We start from the raw sequence: 19,251 nt of genomic DNA, 5'->3' as shown, positions 1-19,251 counted from the left end.
TTAATACGGATTTCTCCATTGAAATGAAATTATTATGTGACATGGAATATTAATGAATATTGATATCATCGACAGAAAAAACGTACCAGATTCTCACTAATACAAACATTAGAGAGTATGTGATGATGGGTTTAGGGTACATTTGCATTTTAACGATATTCCAGTCATATCTGCGACCCAAGGGCTGTTTTTGATATGGGAGGAAAAGGAGAGACGTCGTAGACAGTTAAACAGACGTGTCTGGTGCTGACATACCAGCGACTCGACCATGGAACCCTGTAGTCCTAACCACTAGGGATGATTACCCCGCAATATTATATCACTTGACCACCCGTAACCCTTGTTATGAATACAGGATCAATATCAGTATACATTCAAATAATGATTAGCAGTGTACAAGTGAGCGGTGTGGGGTGCCGAGGCACCAAGATTCGAAACCGCCCTCTTACAGAGTAGTTACCCCCTCCCCTACTTACACACCCATCAATGCATAGATAATAATGAAACACTGATCAATATCAATACATCCATTGCTTTGCTTTGTTTGTTGTTTAACGCCGCACTCGGCAATATTCCAGCTGTATGACGCCGGTCTGTAAATAATCGAGTCTTGGCCAGACAATCCAGGGATTGACATCATGAGCATTGACCCACGCAATTGGGATACGTGGACATGCTTACCAAGCCAGCGATCCTGACTCCCCGATCCCGTTAGTCGCCTCTCAGGGCAAGCATGGGTTGATTAAGACCTGTTCTCTACCCGGATCTTCATTGTCTTCAACATCATCATTGACAAAGTACAAGCACCTTCATGGTGTTCAAGGTATATGGACACGTCATTTCCTAGGTGCACGGCCTTGAACAGGGTATACAATTTGGCTGTTAACTATTAGAGGTGAATCTTAATGGGCTTATCACACCTTATACTGTGACGACAACGTGAGGAATGTCAATGGTGGAAAGAGTCGTGAAGATGTTATCTCAATACGGGTAGCAATGTTACTGTCATGCTGGTCAAGGGTATAGGGTCGCACAGGTGGACGTTACGCCCAATCACACGGTTACTACATATATGTGTTATGATACAAATACTGTTCCTACACGTCATGGATCCCTGACACATGGCTATCCTCATCCGTGTGTATAAACACTGACAAAATGTGTTTCAGTCTTAAGCACAAACCTAAAACGCCCCTTGTCAATATTTAGAGTGAGTGAGTTGGGTTTAACGCCGCTTTTAACAGTGTTCCAGTTATATCACGGCGTGTCAGCTTTATGTGGGAGGAATGCCCGAAGTGATGCAGGTCTCAGACGTTTACCACTTCGGTGAAACCCACGATCACGGGTTATGGTGCTGACAAACCTAGAAATATAATCGGGGTGAACCGGGATTCGAACCCACAATCATAGGTTTCTGGCGTGCCCAAGGGACGCAACTTTGCACAGCGAATCGCGGCGCCTTAGACGACTGGGCCACCCGTGCCCCCTGTCCATATTTAGAGGTGTGTTTTTAGATCTAAACATATTTAAAACAACCGAATACGTTTAATAATTAGTAGTTGGTGACTTCCATGTTCATTCTTATAAAAAAAATATGATTAGCGTCCACATTTAGCACGACGATAAATTCAGCACATGACAAATAAGTACCATAAACCGCACACCTGAACTGTTTGTTAAGCTATAAACAGTATAATGGGCGGAGACAAATTGAGCCCAGAACGAACATTGTTCAGATACGCACACAAGGACACATTTGTTTTGTCTGCGGCGTTAATTATTTTATTTAAAATGGCCAGTAAGTACCGAACGGAGAAGTAGCCAATTACGCATTATGTTTAAAATGTCGTTTTAATTTAAATGCAAATGTAATTGAAGTCTAGTTTGCTAATCGTAATGTGGTACTTGGGTCTGGAAGTGTTATGACAAAGGCAATCTATTGAAGGCTACCTATGAAATATGAACCGCAATCGGCATCTTTTTAAGTGTAATGACAATACAACAAAAGCTATGCTTCAAAGAAACAGCCATTGACATCAGACAAATATGGAGCGGTTGATCGCAATCGTCTAATAAGGGGTCAATTATTGCTATTGTAAACATATGTATTTGTTCGGACAATACAACCATTGTTATTGATTACACAAAGCAAGGGGAACGTGAATTTCGTCCTTGTTTTTCTACAAAACCCAAAATCGATATTGTAAAAAATATGTTGGCTTTGTGAACATTCCAGTGCTGGATGTGTAAGGAGAAACAACATAGAGAAAAGCTTATCGGGGGAAGATGCTGTATAGACGTGTGAGGATGGATGTCGTTGGGTACTTTGCACTAGGTAGGACAAACAAGTATTAACCAAACGTTGTTTTGTTTGTTGTTTAACGCGCAGTTATATTCCAGCTGTAAGTCACCGAGCCTGACCACTCGATCCATTTAGCCTTACAAGCAGCGGGAGTATATTCTTACCGGATTCCTCACGGGTGGATTATCATGAAGAGTGCGTAAACATTGGTCACTGAGTGTTGGACAGATTTAAAAAAGAAGAAGAAAGTAACATGATATTAAATATATTGAATCTCGATTCCGCCATCTTAAGGATATATGTGACCTTGGGGAGAACGCGGTAACGAAGATAAGACGTGGTTGAGTTGACACCATCAAGCTAAGCATGGAAGATATATCTTAAACCAAGTATTTAACTTACAGCACAATGATGATGGAAACCGTATAAAAGAGTGAGTGATCATATGAGGTGTGTGAATGGGGACTTAAGCATTGCATGTATTCCAGTTCTTTTTTTTCACGGTATGTCAACCTAATCTGGAAAAGTTGCTCCCCCTGGGGATCGAGAGTTGGGATTTGTGCCCACGAAGTTCGTCGTAAGAGGGTAACAAAATGGATTGGGTGGTCCTCCTCGGTGAATTGGTTGTGTGCTATTGTAATAGGAAGTTATACATAATATCAAGTGCGTAGATCGATGCTCATGATATCTATCACTGATTTGTTTGGTCCAGACTCGATTATTTACAGGATGCCTTCATGTAGCTGGAATATTGCCGAGTGCGGCGTTGAACAAACAAACAAAACAGTGTGACACAGATCTCAGACGTCTACAGCTTTGGTGAAATCTAATATAAAGCACGGGTTTGGAGCCCTTAAACCAAGAATCATTTTCAGAACGAATCGAGGATTCGAACTACTGTCATCGGATCCTGTACCTCATCTTGTTTCAGTTAGGGTCAAGCCGGAGTGCCTCTAACAAGACTGTTGACATGTACCGGTATAAAAACTCATCTTAACAATGCGTTGCAACATTATAGAATTAAGAATTGATAAATATGTATGTCCTTATTGCAGGACACATTGATAATTTTTTTAGCAAGCTGAAGTGGCTAAAAAACTGCCGGGCAACAAATAAAACAAACAGCAAGTGGTTCTTCGATGGTGATATATTTGATACGGGTACTATAGACGATATTACATGTATCATATCAATGCGTATCTTACAACAGGGGAGACCTGTGCAGATCTGGATTAGAAGTGGTCTTCAGCAACCCATGCTGGCCGTAAGAGGCGACTAACGGGATCGGGTGGACAGGCTCGAAGACTTGGTGTCATGTCATCGCACCCCAATGGCATAGATTGATGCTCATGATGTCAATCACTGGATTGACTGGTTCAGACTCGATTATGTACAGACTGTAGTCATATAGCCGTAATATTGCGGCATTAAACAACAAGCAAACAAACAAAAACAACAGGCGACTTTTTTCAGTCTAGTAACGTTGGCAATTGTTCGGTAGTTTGTTGTGTATTTAGACATTTGTTATAAATAAATGAATGGGTGTTGATACCATCAGTTTGTGTACATGCATCCAGACTTACTCCGCCAGTCTTAGTCGAATGGGCCAATCTATAAAGTTGCATCAGCAAACGAGGGGAACATGGGGTTGTATGCTTCCCACGTTAGGTTTTATACCATGAGCCGGAGGCGTCCTGTGTTCGGGGGACGCATAAAACCCCATGTACACCGAGTGATCCTGCTACAACGAATTTATCTTACCGACATGTTTTAATATGACATCGTAAAAGAATTCAAACAAAATCAAAATGGATAGAAAACGGCTGTTAGATAGAGCTGAGGTTACGTGACTTCCACTGATTCGGAAAAAAAACGTGCGGCGTTTTGCTTTGAAGCGGGATATAAGGGAATATACTAACGAACCGATCGTTTACACTTTAACAATTCCTCTCCCCCCCCCCCCCCCCTCCCCCCATTTAAGTAGGTATGTTTATTTCTTATCAATATTATGTACAGCTTCTAAGAATGTTAATAGAATGTACAAGCTATAAAGTATTTTATCACGATCACGTGGATCAAGAGATCTCATCATTCTGACATGGAGGTAAGATAAAATTATTTACCCATATAAATAATCCCACCTCGGCAATTGGGCTTAAATTTGGTCTTTCCCGCATATTCTTCTAATTTGTACGTCGATTATCCGGACCTTTTTTCTCAATACCGATTGTCATACACCTCTCCCACTTTTGGATGCGATCGTTGGGCCACTGCGTCTATCTGCGTAGCCAAGCTATCTATGGGTAACAACTCACTGGACATTTCCCTCTCAATACTAACGTCGGCCAATTTATGAAGTCATCAAGTTGGGAGCTCATGTTCAAATCTCCGGAAATAACGTCATGTACGAACAATGTTTTATCCTGAAATAAACCACACTTCGTTCTTCATTGTTCTTTGCGATTAATCGCGATATTGTCTTATATTTGCATATAGTACTTTCGTTCAAAATGGATGCAAAACTCTCATCGTCCTATTGGATATCCAAGATGCAGCATATCTAAATAAACTGCCGGTCAAACATTAGTATACACTTGAAAATTGGATTTGACCAAAATATTTCAAATGTCAACAAAACGTTACGTGGCTGAAAACACCAAAACACTGCAAGGTCCAACACACATCAATGATGCCCGAATAAAATACATCACCATCCACTTCTTTTTTGTTTCTTTTTTAACCAAAATCAAATATGAGTGTGTAATTTCTTTTCCCCAGCAGTCTACAATGAGTTTTGTTAAGTCTTTGAAGTTCACCAACTATACATGGCGTGACTGTCGTTGTTCAGTGCACGAGTACTTACCCTAGCTGGAATTTCCCACAGGTTTTACAGGCTCTGTGTGGGATTTCCGCCATCAGTCAACGTTGCTTTCGGACACTGTCCAGTTGATTGTTTGCTTGAAAAAAGAGGGTCATCAAGGGAAGTAGTCATCAAGGGAAGTAGTGATAATGGGAATTAGTCATCACGGGAAGTAGTCATAATTGGAATTAGTCAACAAGGGAAGTAGTGATAATGGGAAGTAGTCATCAAGGGAAGTTGTGATAATGGGAAGTATTGATAATGGGAAGTAGTCATCACCGGAAGTAGTGATAATGGGAAGTAGTCATGTGAAGTAGTCATCAAGGGATGTGTTAAGGTAGTGATAATGGGAATTAGTCATCAAGGGAAGTAGTGATAATTGGAAGTAGTCATCAAGGGAAGTAGTGATAATGGGAAGTAGTCATCAAGGGAAGTAGTGATAATTGGAAGTAGTCATCAAGGGAAGTAGTGATAATGGGAAGTAGTCATCAAGGGAAGTAGTGATAATGGGAAGTTGTGATAATGGGAAGTATTGATAATGGGAAGTATTGATAATGGGAAGTATTGATAATGGGAAGTAGTCATCACCGGAAGTAGTGATAATGGGAAGTAGTCATGTGAAGTAGTCATCAAGGGAAGTAGTGATAATGGGAATTAGTCATCAAGGGAAGTAGTGATAATTGGAAGTAGTCATCAAGGGAAGTAGTGATAATGGGAAGTAGTCATCAAGGGAAGTAGTGATAATGGGAAGTATTGATAATGGGAATTAGTCATCAAGGGAAGTAGTCATAAAGGGACTAGTGATAAAGGAAGTAAATTATGTCCTCTCTTCAAGTCTTTCTGTAAAACTGACCCCATCAACTATAGAGGCATTTCTCCCAGAGACTCAAATTCTAAAGTATTTACGTCTATTTTGAACAGATGTCTACAGAATTGGTGTAAATTCATAATATTATTAATGAACAACAAGCTGTTTTAGGGCTCATTACTCCACTATTGAAAATATTTTCATTCCAGGCTATAGTTAAAAAATACATTGGTAAGAAAAGAGGCAGATTTTACTGCCTCTTCATTGATTTTTCCAAGCCATTTGACACTCTGAGACATGATATTTTCCTGCACTCATTGAGTGAAGTTGTTGTTAAGGGTAATTTTTTTTTATATAATCCCATCTATCTGCTTGTGTTGGAACTCCCAAAGGTGTATCTGAGTGTTTAACCTGTAATATTGGCACTGGTCAAGGATGTGTTTTAAACCCACAAATATGTATCATACATTGTACTTCCCTTTATGACTACTTCCCATTGTGACTCGTGTTTCTATAATTAATGGTTCAGGGACTGCTGATTACCACATATCACCCTTATGCATGTTTCCAGGTGAGGTTCGATGAGGAGTTGGAGTATTCAAAATGGGAAAAGGACAAATATTTCCTTGTTAGCATTTATTTATTTATTCATTTATTTATTCAGCAAGTGAAGGACATGTTGGAAGTTACTTTTCAAAATATATGGTTTCTTTAATTTTTTTGTAGTACCCTCTGCTCTTTCCACAAAGGGACTGCGCCAGTTTTGCAGATATTGATCTTTTAATATTTATTTTACCTTTGAGGCCAGCCATTGTGCAGAACATATAAACGGGTTATCAAACCATTCAGTAAGTCCACAGTTAGTATCTTCTTTCACAAAAGAAATCCATGGAAGTTTATCAACAATATGGGGTCAATTAAGAGTCATAGACTGGTATGAAATGTTTGTTAATTTTCGGATTTCATATTTGCTTCAAGCCAGAAAATGATAATGCATTTATACATGTTTATATGCAGTGGTTCTCTTCCAAATACTCCGAAAGTTGTGTCACTAAAACCAGCTGCTGTTTGTCTTTTCAAATTCTTAAATTTCCGAACCATTCATTAAACTCGGCAATCGTTGTGTCAAATGCTGATAACATACAATCAAGAGGCAAGTTAATATTCAAGAAAATTATTCTATAGATAAGCTCATTTTATTTTACCCCGTTCTTTATCTATCACTGCAAATGGGAGTGCACCGATCAGCTAATCTGATGTCATCAATTATGATATTATATGACGTCAACAATGATTAGCTGTGACGTCATTTTCCATTCCGTTAACAATGGTTTATGTAGTAATACATTCATTGGCCAGATGATTATTAGTCTTGGCTATCTGCCGAAACATATTCCATACATATTGATAAAGTGTAAAATTATAAAAAGCAAATTAGTGATGAAAATAATATGAACGGATCACTGAAAATCAGTAATGACACCAGGTGTTCACTGAAAAGGGTAAACATAATGCTACCGGTAGCACCTACCACTCACAAATTTTCTATAAACCAGAAAGTGCCGGTGAGTAAGATATGAAATCTGTAACACAGAAATCAGGAAAAAATGTTGATTCTATTTCCTAAATTAACAGATACATCTATAATTTTGCATAATGACCTATATTTGGTTCAGTGTTACTTGATAAAATGCACGTCCAGAATAGCTTTTGAAATCCTGGTTCAATTACAAGAACACAAAGATGATGTTGACAAGCAACGTGTCATAATTTGTAAATTCTTCTGAATATCTACAAAACATCCTGAGATGACCTAACCTTTTACGGTGAAATCTTGATTGAAAAAACTCAGCTTTAAGCCAGACGTGAACATTTTATGTGGATGCTTTAAAGTAAACAGTAATAACACAAAGTGTAAAACTGTGAGCGTATCCTGCGCCACCGGTGGTACCCTTCACAAATACAAGCAAAGGCAAGTCAAGTGGTTAAACCTTAACAGTCAAAGAAGCGAATTGCATCAGACATAGTTTTTGTCGCTGATGCTTCAAATAGAAATGTTCTCTGCATGTTTGAGATGAATGGCAAGAGAAATCACTTTCAAATGTGTCGTTTGTACGGACAAAATAATATATATATGATCATAATGAATTCTACCCGTCCAAACTAATGAAAAACCTCTTTGAACACTCCACTCTGTTCACAGGTTGTGTTCTCCTCTGTGGTAGCGACGCGGCTCCTGTTGGTAACTCTACCGATTATGATACAGGCACCAACAGTACCGACAAGGACGCCAACGGCACCGACAACGGCTCTAAACATTATTACCACTACAACCACTACGGAAATCATTACTACGGTCACCACTACGGCAACGACTATGGTCACAACGACTACGATCATCATGGTAGTATATAATATTTGTAAATATGACATAAATATGACACAAAGAAACATATGCATCACATGTTTTAATTTTGTAATGAGCATGAAAAGTCTTATGAATTGTTTGCTGAAACTGTATATAATAAACTTGTGCATGATTAATCGATTGACTGATTATTCGCTCGATCGACCGATTTGAACATTGATGAGAGGTGAAATGGGGTTTAACGTCTCGTCCAAGATTATTGCACTTATATAGCGACGTGCATGTACGTGTGTGTGTTTGTGTGGCTGCTTGTACTAGTCCGGACTGATGCCGATTTATAGTGCTAGCTCACTGAGATACCATGCCGCAGTTTAACATGAATACCCCACTCAGACACAGTATACTGACTCCGAGCGGACCAGTCCTTGTTTTAGCCCCTTAATGCCGAGCGCCAGACAGGGTAACAACAAGTACCATCTTTTAACGTCTTTTGGTATGACGCGGCCGGGGATCGAACCCCGGACCTTCCGCTCTCCGGGCGGACGCTCTACAACTAGACCACGGAGGCGGTCTGAACAGTAGTAAAACGGTGTGTCAGAGTTGTGTGTAGTTTTAAGACCGTAGCGATCCAAGTCGCAGATATTTATCACTTCGGCGAGACATACGACTATGACGCTTTCACACCAGTGATAATATTCGTTTTTTTCCCGAATGGAAACACACACAATGCGGCTCTTGGCGTTTGCGGTAATTAAACCTAGACCATCTGATTTACATAAATAGTCAGTGACATGTTCCCATACTTTCAGGGGAGGACATGTTTGGCCACGTGGAGACGAATCTGACCACCAACCCTGACCACGAGCACATCCTGAACGAATATCTCAATTACGGCTTTTCCCAACATGGCCACGACAACAAGACCGAGGGAATGCTGGGCAAGATCTCGAAATATCTTCGTAACGACGCTGCAACGACCTTGACATCTACGTCGATGACGCTGTTCTGTCTCACCGTCGGGAAGATGTCGTTGACGTTTTAGGAAGAGGCAGTACCGTGAATAACAACGGCATCAAATGCATGACGTCATCAAATGCACTTATATGTTACGCAACTAGTGAATTACGTCACCACGAAGATGTGTAGTAACCATTTAGTTTATACATTAAAGCCGTTGTTATTTAATAACATAATTAGAAAATATTTGTAATTTTTCATGATCAGTAAATGATGTGTCCCAGGTTAACATTTACACGTACTTGTTTTGAATATGTTTTAAATATTACTGTAATAAGGAGGATATTAACAACACATTTAACATTGTAATCGCTTATGTCACGACTCGACCGATATGACCAGGCCATCATGCTTGGCTCAAGAAACGTTGTTTTCATGTCGGTTCATAATTAGCTTGTTTACGGATCCACGGACTGCTACTGCTACCACAGATACTTTCTCAGGATGTCAATCACCGGATTGTCTGATCTTTTGTATCGAGATGTCCGTCAAAATACTGTAATATTGATGCAAACCAATCCACATTTGATTCAACTAGTGCTTTTCCATCGGTTTTCTGTTTTTGCTGTTTTAAAGGGGACGACTGCTACTGCTACTGCTAATACTACTTCTTGCTAAGGATGGCAATCACCGGTTGTCTGATCTATTGTTTCAAAACCTCCGTCAGAGTACTGTAATATTGATGCAAACTAATCCACATTTGATTCAACTACTGCTTTTCCATCGGTTTTCTGTTTTTGCTGTATTAAAGGCGACTACTGTTATTGCTACTGTTATTGCTACTGCTACTACTGCAACTACTGCTACTGCTACTGCTACTGCTACTGCAACTACTGCTACTGCTACTGGACTGAAGAACTTTTCATGGGTTGTCTCATGTGTCTCAGGTTCAAATACAAGAACAATGTAATCTACTTTCCGGATTGAACTTTGCGGTGCACGTGATTTCTATGTGTAGCGGAGGCACGTTAAGGATTACTGTTTAGTGACGTTTGTTTATTTTGTTTTCAGAAAATGAAGTGTGCTTGCGAACGCATTCAGCTTCGCGGTAAGAACATTAAAATGCCACATGCGTTGCCTTATAAGTTTTTCTTATAAACATGTTTGTTGAGTCTAGCTTTAGAACTTAGCCCTAGACTGACCGTGCCCATCATAGTCGGCATACCATCGCTCTGTATAGTTTAAGTACTGTTGTCGTGTTCTGTCGTGTAATTGTGGGAAATTAAAAGGTGAATAGAAAACTTTAGTATTTTTTAGTATTTTCTGCGAAACAAATAATATTATTACTTTTACTCTACTACTATTGCTATTATTATTATTATCATTATTATAACCACCACCATCACCACCACCACCACCGCCACTACTACTACTACTACTACCACTACTACTACTACTACTACTACTACTACTGCTACTACTACTACTACTACTACTACTACTACTACTACTACTACTACTACTACTGCTATTGTTATTATTATTATTATTATTATTATTACCACCACCATCACCACCACCACCACCACCTCCACTACTACTACTACTACAACTACTACTACTACTACTACTACTGCTATTGCTATTATTATTATTATTACCACCACCATCACCACCACCACCACCAGCACCACCACCACTACTACTACTACTACTACTACTACTACTACTACTACTACTACTACTACTACAATTACCAATTACCAATTCTCTTCACTATCTTCATTGACATGCCAGCAGTCTGGACTCCGCCAATGACATACAAGCCATGTTTAGTTGCAGTCGCGGTATGTGTCTCAGCTTTGACTATGATGGTTCAATCACATTGTGTATTTCTGAGTTAAAGTTGGGACCACAACCAGAAAAGGAACCAATTGTAATTTACCAAAATATCGATCAATAAATGTCTTTCTCGATTTGTTTTTTTTTAAAGACCGTCAGTTCTGTGATCGAAATGAATTAAATAAAGAGTGACTGCTCCAAGAAGCAGAAGCGTTATAAAATCATACGCTGATGCCAATACTCGGCTTCATTCTCTTTCCATAATACGTTGAATGGAGATCATACACTCATCCAAGTACACTGCCTCCACGTACAGACAGAGATAACACTACCAGACAGGCCACTAGTAGGCGGTTCGCTAATGTTAGGTACAATTTAACCCACTCACTGCTAGTCGGGCTACTACTAGGCGGTTAGCCTATGTGAGGAACAATTTAACTCTCTCACTGCTAACATCCATAGTCCTTGGTGACCATACCCTGTACCTGTCATGGTCCTTGACGATGCCACCTAGACTCTGTCATGATTCTTGGTGAGCTAACCCTGTACCTGTCCTGGTCCTTGACGACCCCACCTAGACCCTGTCATGGTTCTTTGTGACATAACCCTGTACCTGTCATGTTCCTTGACGACCCCACCTAAACCCTGTCATGATTCTTGGTGACATAACCATGTACCTGTCATGTTCCTTGACGACTCCACTCAGCCATGTCATAGTCCTTGATGACCTAACCCTGTACCTGTCATGTTCCTTGACGATGCCACCGGCAATCTGTCATGATTCTTTGTGACATAACCCTGTACCTGTCATGTTCCTTGACGATGCCACCTAGACTCTGTTATGGTTCTTGGTGACATAACCATGTACCTGTCATGGTCCTTGACGATTCCACTCAGCCATGTCATAGTCCTTGATGACCTAACCCTGTACCTGTCATGTTCCTTGACTATGCCACCGGCAATCTGTCATGATTCTTGGTGACATAACCCCGTACCTGTCATGTTCCTTGACGATGCCACCTAGATTCTGTTACGGTTCTTGGTGACATAACCATGTACCTGTCATGGTCCTTGACGATTCCACTCAGCCATGTCATAATCCTTGATGACCTAACCCTGTACCTCTCATGTTCCTTGACTATGCCACCTAGACCCTGTCATGGTTCTTGGTGACATAACCATGTGACTGTCATGGTCCTTGACGATCCCACCTAGACTCTGTCTATATTCTTAGTGACCATGCCCTGTCTGTACCTGTCATGGTCATTGACGATCCCACTGAGCCATGTCATAGTCCTTGATGACCTAACCCTGTACCTGTCATAATCCTTGACGATCCCACCTAGAGTCTGTCATGATTCTTGGTGACATAACCCTGCACCTGTCATGGTCCTTGACGATCCCACCTAGATTGTCATGATTCTTGGTGACATAACCCTGCACCTGTCATGGTCCTTGACGATCCCACCTAGACTCTGTCATGATTCTTGGTGACATAACCCTGTACCTGTCATGGTCCGTGACGATCCCACCTAGACTCTCTCATGATTCTTGGTGACATAACCCTGTACCTGTCATGAACCTTGACGATCCCATCAAGAATCTTTCACGGTCCTTAGTGGCCTAATTCATAGTCTTTTGAGATCCAACCCGAATCGGTCATTGTGCTTGACTTAACACTGACTTTCATTGTCCTTGACGTTCCAACTCTGCCATGGTCATTAGCGATGCCACCCAGAACTTGTCACAACCCTTGGTGACCTCACCCTGGCTCTATCATGGACAACACAGACAACTGGGACCCCTTATTTGACCGCCACAGTGAACTATACTAGAGTGAAATACTCCGGGAAATGCCAGTATGGCATTGGGATTCTGCCAGTATGGCATTTGGATTCCGCCAGTATGGCATTGGGATTCTAACAGTATGGCATTTGGGATTCAACCAGTGTTGGACGACAAGGTTGTCTAATTATCCATGACAGTATATCCGGTCTTAGATGTACAGAGGATCGTGCTGGCGTTAACCCATGCCGTGATAGATATACACTGACGGCTAACACAGATCTTTACGATTAAGACTCTTTGCTTCACCGTGCAATGACAAGACATCGTTAAGTCTTAGCCTGTTTGAAAGACAAACGGCAATACTCGACACACACATGCTAACTATTACCTTTATGAACTTAAACCTGGACTTTGTAACCCAAACTAGATTAATCTTATATAAACTGAAAAAACCTTACTTACTAGGTTTTTAATCACTGAAATTGATAGTAGATTTTGATTTCATGAACGAAGCAAACTATACCTCTCAGTTGATTTTATCATATGTTTGATTTACAATTTAAAATCTCCTAAGTCAGCGATATCATATCCCAAAAATGAACGGTACTGATGCTTAGTCTGCACTCAAAGAATACTTCTACAAGGTTTTAATTTTTAAAAATAATTTGATTTGAACCTATAAAAGTTAAAACGAATTCGCATAATACACAACTGCCGATGGGTATCTTAGAATGTTATCGTTGAAAATAAATAAAATAAATAAATTATGTTAGTGGTCGTGTGGTTGAAAATTCCTTTCAAGAATGAGTGATGGTTAAATCAAATTTAACAACAGATCTTTCAATTTTTAGTGACATGCAAATCAAACTCAGTATACCTTCTTTTGCCCCTAAGTATACATGCTAGAATGATAACCATGAAGATAGACAAACTGTTGTAAAGATGGCCCCTATGCATTGAATTTGTGTTATCTGTATAGGGTAAAGGTGAAGGCGACACCCAAACTTATAATTCCTCTTTAAAAATCTTTTCACTACTTATTTGAACTGAACATAACCGAAACCGTGACGATTTCGATTGTTAAGTATATCATATCGCAAGAAAGGTTTACCGCAAAAATCTAAATTTTGTTTTAAATGATTAAATGAATCTTTAAAAGAAATTAAACCTCAGGAAGCCACATTGTTGATTGTTGCAATACGAGTCTGACAGTATACAGATCCCACATGCCGGAACCCTACTGTTGATGTTAGAATTGGTTGCATAATTTAAGTTGATAATCGGCTATTATTCTTTAAGTTTATATATACTGTCCAGAAAATGTAGATGTAGTTAGATGTAGTTAGATGTAGTTAGATGACTCAAGTTATCAATGTGTAGTAAACCGTCAGTTCTGTGATCGAAATGAATTAAATCAAGAGTAACTGTTTCAAGAAGCAGAAGCGTTATAAAATCATATGCTGATGCCAATACTCGGCTTGATTCTCTGTCCGTAATACTTGGAATGGAGATCATACACTCATCCAAGTACACTGCCTCCACGTACAGACAGCAATAACACTACCAGACAGGCTACTAGTAGGCGGTTCGTCTTTGTGAGGTACAATTTAACCCACTCACTGCTAGTCGGGCTATTAGTAGGCGGTTCGCCCATGTGAGGAACAATTTAACCCCCTCACTGCTAACATCCATAGTCCTTGATGACCATACCCTGTACCTCTCCTGGTCCTTGATGATGCCACCTAGACTCTGTCATGATTCTTGGTGAGCTAACCCTGTACCTGTCCTGGTCCTTGACGACCCCACCTAGACCCTGTCATGGATCTTGGTGAAATGACCCCGTACCTGTCATGTTCCTTGACGATGCCACCAGGAATCTGTCATTATTCTTGGTGACATAACCATGTACCTGTCATGGTCCTTGACGATCCCACTCAGCCATGTCATAGTCCTTGATGACCTAACCCTGTACCTGTCATGTTTCTTGACGACCCCACCTAGACTCTGTCATTATTCTTGGTGACCATACCCTGTACCTGTCATGGTCCTTGACGATCCCACTCAGCCATGTCATAGTCCTTGATGACCTTACCCTGTACCTGTCATGTTCCTTGACGATGCCAACAGGAATCTGTCATAGTCCTTGATGACCTAACCTTGTACCTGTCATGTTCCTTGACGACCCCACCTAGACTCTGTCATGATTATTGGTGACATACCCTGTACCTGTCGTGACCCTTGACGATCCCATCAAGAATCTTTCATGGTCCTTGGTGACCTAACTCATAGTCTTTTGAGATCCCACCCGAATCGGCCATTGTCCTTGACTTAACACTGACTTTCATTGTCCTTGACGTTCTAACTCTGCCATGGTCATTAGCGATGCCACCCAGAACTTGTCAGAACCCTTGGTGACCTCACCCTGACTCTAATAATCCATGACAGTATATCCGGTCTTTGGTGTACAGAGGGACGTGCTGGCGTTCAGCCATGCCGTGACCGATATACACTGACGGCTAACACAGATCTTTACGATTAAGACTCTTTGCTACACCGTGCCTTGACAAGACATCGTCAAAACAAACGTCTATACTGGACACACACATGCTAACTATTACCTTTATGTACTTAAACGTGTACCTTGTATCCCAAACTAGATTAATCTTATACAAACTGCAAAAACCTACGCACTAAGTTGTGAATTACTGATTTGGATTTCATAGACGAAACAAACCATTCACATAATACACAACTGCCGATGGGTATCTTAGAATCTTATCGTTGAAAATAAATTGTTGAGTGATGGTTAAATAGACAAAATCAAATTTAACAACAGTTCTTTCAATTTTCAGTGACATGCAAAACAAACTCAGTATACTTTCTTTTGCCCCTAAGTATACATGCCAGAATGATAACCATGTAGATAGACAAACTGCTGTAAAGATGGCCCCTATGCATTGAATTTGTGTTATCTGTATAGGGTAAAGGTGAAGGCGACACCCAAACTTATAATTCCTCTTTAAAATTCTCTTCACTACTTATTTGAACTGAACATAACCGAAACCGTGTCGATTTGGATTGTAATGTTTAACATATCGCAAGGAGAAGGGTACCGCAAAAACCTAAATTTTGTTTTAAATGATTAAATGAATCTTGCATTGATTGTTGCAATACGAGTCTGAGAGTATACAGATCCCATGGCCAGATGCCCGAAACATACTTTTGATGTAAGAATTGGTTACATAATTCAAGTTGAAAATCGGCTATTATTCTTTAAGTTTATATATAAAATCTGATTTCTCTGATGTAATTAGATGACTAAAGTTATCAATGTGTAGTAAACTAGCATACACTTAAGAACCTGGACCACGGCATGGAAGCCTATCCCCACATGCGAAGACAGGACGCCACAATATAGACTCTCATTACTTTTGAGGACATGTTATGCCCTTTCTGTAATAATATTGACACAGAATGCAACCTTTAGAGCTTAGATTTAATTTTACGGTTTTACCTTTGCTTGAGCACTCGCTGTCATCACTATTTGATAGTGATTCATTAACACATTACTAGTAGGCGGTTCGCCTTTGTGAAGAACAATTTAACCCACTTCCTGCTAGGTGGGCTACTAGTAGGCAGTTCGCCTTTGTGAACAACAATTTAACCCGTTCACTGCTAGGTGGGCTACTAGTAGGCGGTTCGCCTTTGTGAGAAACAATTTAACCCTCTCACTGCTAGCCGGGCTACTAGTAGGTGGGTCGCCTATGCGAGGAACAATTTAACCCTCTCACTGCTAGCCGGGCTACTAGTAGGTGGGTCGTCTATGCGAGGAACAATTTAACCCATTCACTGCTAGCCGGGCTACTAATTGTCGGGTCGCCTATGCGAGGAACAATTTAACCCACTCACTGCTAGCCGGGCTACTAGTAGGTGGGTCGCCTATGTGAGAACAATTTAACTCACTCGCTGGCGGGCTACAAGTAGGTGGACCTGTGCCGAGTTGTGTAATACTATGCGGGCCATTTGTGGCGGACAACTTCAAGGCAGGTTACCAATGAATGTGGGCGGACCACTCCCTGGTTGGGTACGACGAGGCTGACTACCAGGCGGTCCACTTCTAGGCGAGGTGACAGGTGCCACCAGTGAGGTAGGATGCTCTCACCTTGTATCATATCTACTTGATAGTGGTTTATAGACACAATCCCATGCTTGCCGTAAAAGGCAACTATGCTTGTCGTAAGAGGCGACTAACGGGATTAGATGGTCAGGCTCGCTGATTTTGTTGATGCATGTCATCGTATCCCAATTGCGTGGATTGAATCGTACAATGGAGATTTCTTATGATTTTGGAAAGGGTTTCAGTCTTTTATGATTAGTTGACCCGAAATGTAACACTCACGTCTTCCATCTGTAATACTTGTTTAATGCGTGACTAAAACACGTCTTCCGCAACCCATGCTTGCCGTAAAAAGGCGACTATGCTTGTCGAAAGAGGCGACTAACGAAATCGGGTGGTCAGGCTCGGTTACCTGGTTGATACATGTCATCGTATCCCAAGTACTCATGATGTCAATCACTGGATGGTCTGATTTACATTTACAGACCGCAGTCATATACCCGAAACATTGCTTAATTAGTGCGGCTTTAAACAACAAACAAACAAACAAACTGATCATGCTGTAATTATAACTCCGACGTGATATAAAGAACAAACATTATGTATTTCCCTCTAAAAAAATCTATATTAATTACAATAACGTCCATGTTCAATGTAGACGCATTGTTGTGTCAATCCCGATAATGAATAGCATTCATGCATCTTTAAGTAGATTGCAATGCGTTAGTGGTTAGGTGTTTGATGTGGAGATAAATACTAGCTTAGCTGAATTCCGGACATGGACCCACATTTGACAACTATGGAGATACTGCGTGTGATTAGCCACATGCGTCAGACAGCACTGACAAGGTGCAATAAAACGCAACCACAACTGACTTACATATACCTCTTACCTCTACGCACTTGTTTATACGTTGGGCATTTAGTGCATATATCAGAAAGGTTGATATCCCATCTTGAAACGCAAAACAAAAACCATTGGTCTTTGTTTATCTCACTCTCAACCTGACAAGGTAATGGTGACCCCCACCTGAACATCTAACCTGGAAATGGGGATATTCACCTGAACCTGTCAGGGTGATTGTGATCCCCACCTGAACCTGTCATGGTAATTGTGATCCCCACCTGAACCTGTCATGGTAACTGTGATCCCCACCTGAACCTGTCATGGTAACTGTGATCCCCACCTGAACCTGTCATGGTTACAGTGATCCCCACCTGAACCTGTCATGGTAACTGTGATCCCCACCTGAACCTGTCATGGTAACTATGATCCCCACATGAACCCGTCATGGTAACTGTGATCCCCACCTGAACCTGTCATGGTAATTGTGATCCCCACCTGAACCTGTCATGGTAACTGTGATCCCCACCTGAACCTGTCATGGTAACCGTGATCCCCACCTGAACCTGTCATGGTAACTGTGATCCCCACCTGAACCTGTCATGGTAACTGTGATCTCCACCTGAACCTGTCATGGTAATGTGATCCCCACCTGAACCTGTCATGGTAACTGTGATCCCCACCTGAACCTGTCATGGTAATGTGATCCCCACCTGAACCTGTCATGGTAACTGTGATCCCCACCTGAACCTGTCATGGTAACTGTGATCCCCACCTGAACCTGTCATGGTAATTGTGATCCCCACCTGAACCTGTCATGGTAATTGTGATCTCCACCTGAACCTGTCATGTTAACTGTGATCCCCACCTGAACCTGTCATGGTAATTGTGATCCCCACCTGAACCTGTCATGGTAACTGTGATCTCCTACTAAACCTGTCATGGTAACTGTGATCCCCACCTGAACCTGTCATGGTAACTGTGATTCCCACATGAACCTGTCATGGTAATTGCGATCCCCACCTGAACCTGTCATGGTAATTGTGATCCCAACCTGAACCTGTCATGGTAATTGTGATCCCCACCGGAACCTGTCATGGTAATTGTGATCCCCACCTGAACCTGTCATGGTAATTGTGATCCAAACCTGAACCTGTCATGGTAATTGTGATCCCCACCTGAACCTGTCATGTTAATTGTGATCCCCACCTGAACCTGTCATGGTAATTGCGATCCCCACCTGAATCTGTCATGGTAATTGTGATCCCAACCTGAACCTGTCATGGTAGTTGTGATCCCCACCTGAACCTGTCATGGTAACTATGATCCCGATCCTTAACCTGTCATGGTAACTGTGATTCCCAC

At 41.0% G+C, this 19,251-nt stretch overlaps 1 protein-coding gene across 1 annotated transcript; it reads left to right on the top strand.

Moving 5' to 3' along the window:
* Window positions 1–2,211: 2,211 nt before the first annotated feature.
* Window positions 2,212–10,471, top strand: LOC124113441 (probable serine/threonine-protein kinase fhkB). Its single transcript, XM_046473789.2, has 3 exons — window positions 2,212–2,335; window positions 8,174–8,374; window positions 9,148–10,471. Exons 1-3 carry the CDS (start codon window positions 2,287–2,289, stop codon window positions 9,378–9,380), a joined length of 483 nt encoding a protein of 160 aa, XP_046329745.1. The 5' UTR covers window positions 2,212–2,286; the 3' UTR covers window positions 9,381–10,471.
* The last annotated feature ends 8,780 nt before the right edge of the window (window positions 10,472–19,251 follow it).

This window comes from Haliotis rufescens, unplaced genomic scaffold (assembly GCF_023055435.1).
Source record: "Haliotis rufescens isolate VD_foot unplaced genomic scaffold, xgHalRufe1.0.p SCAF_6, whole genome shotgun sequence".
NCBI classification, from domain to species: domain Eukaryota; kingdom Metazoa; phylum Mollusca; class Gastropoda; order Lepetellida; family Haliotidae; genus Haliotis; species Haliotis rufescens.
The sequence above is the reverse complement of the archived record's forward strand: the minus strand, read 5'-3'. Positions and strand labels throughout refer to the sequence as shown.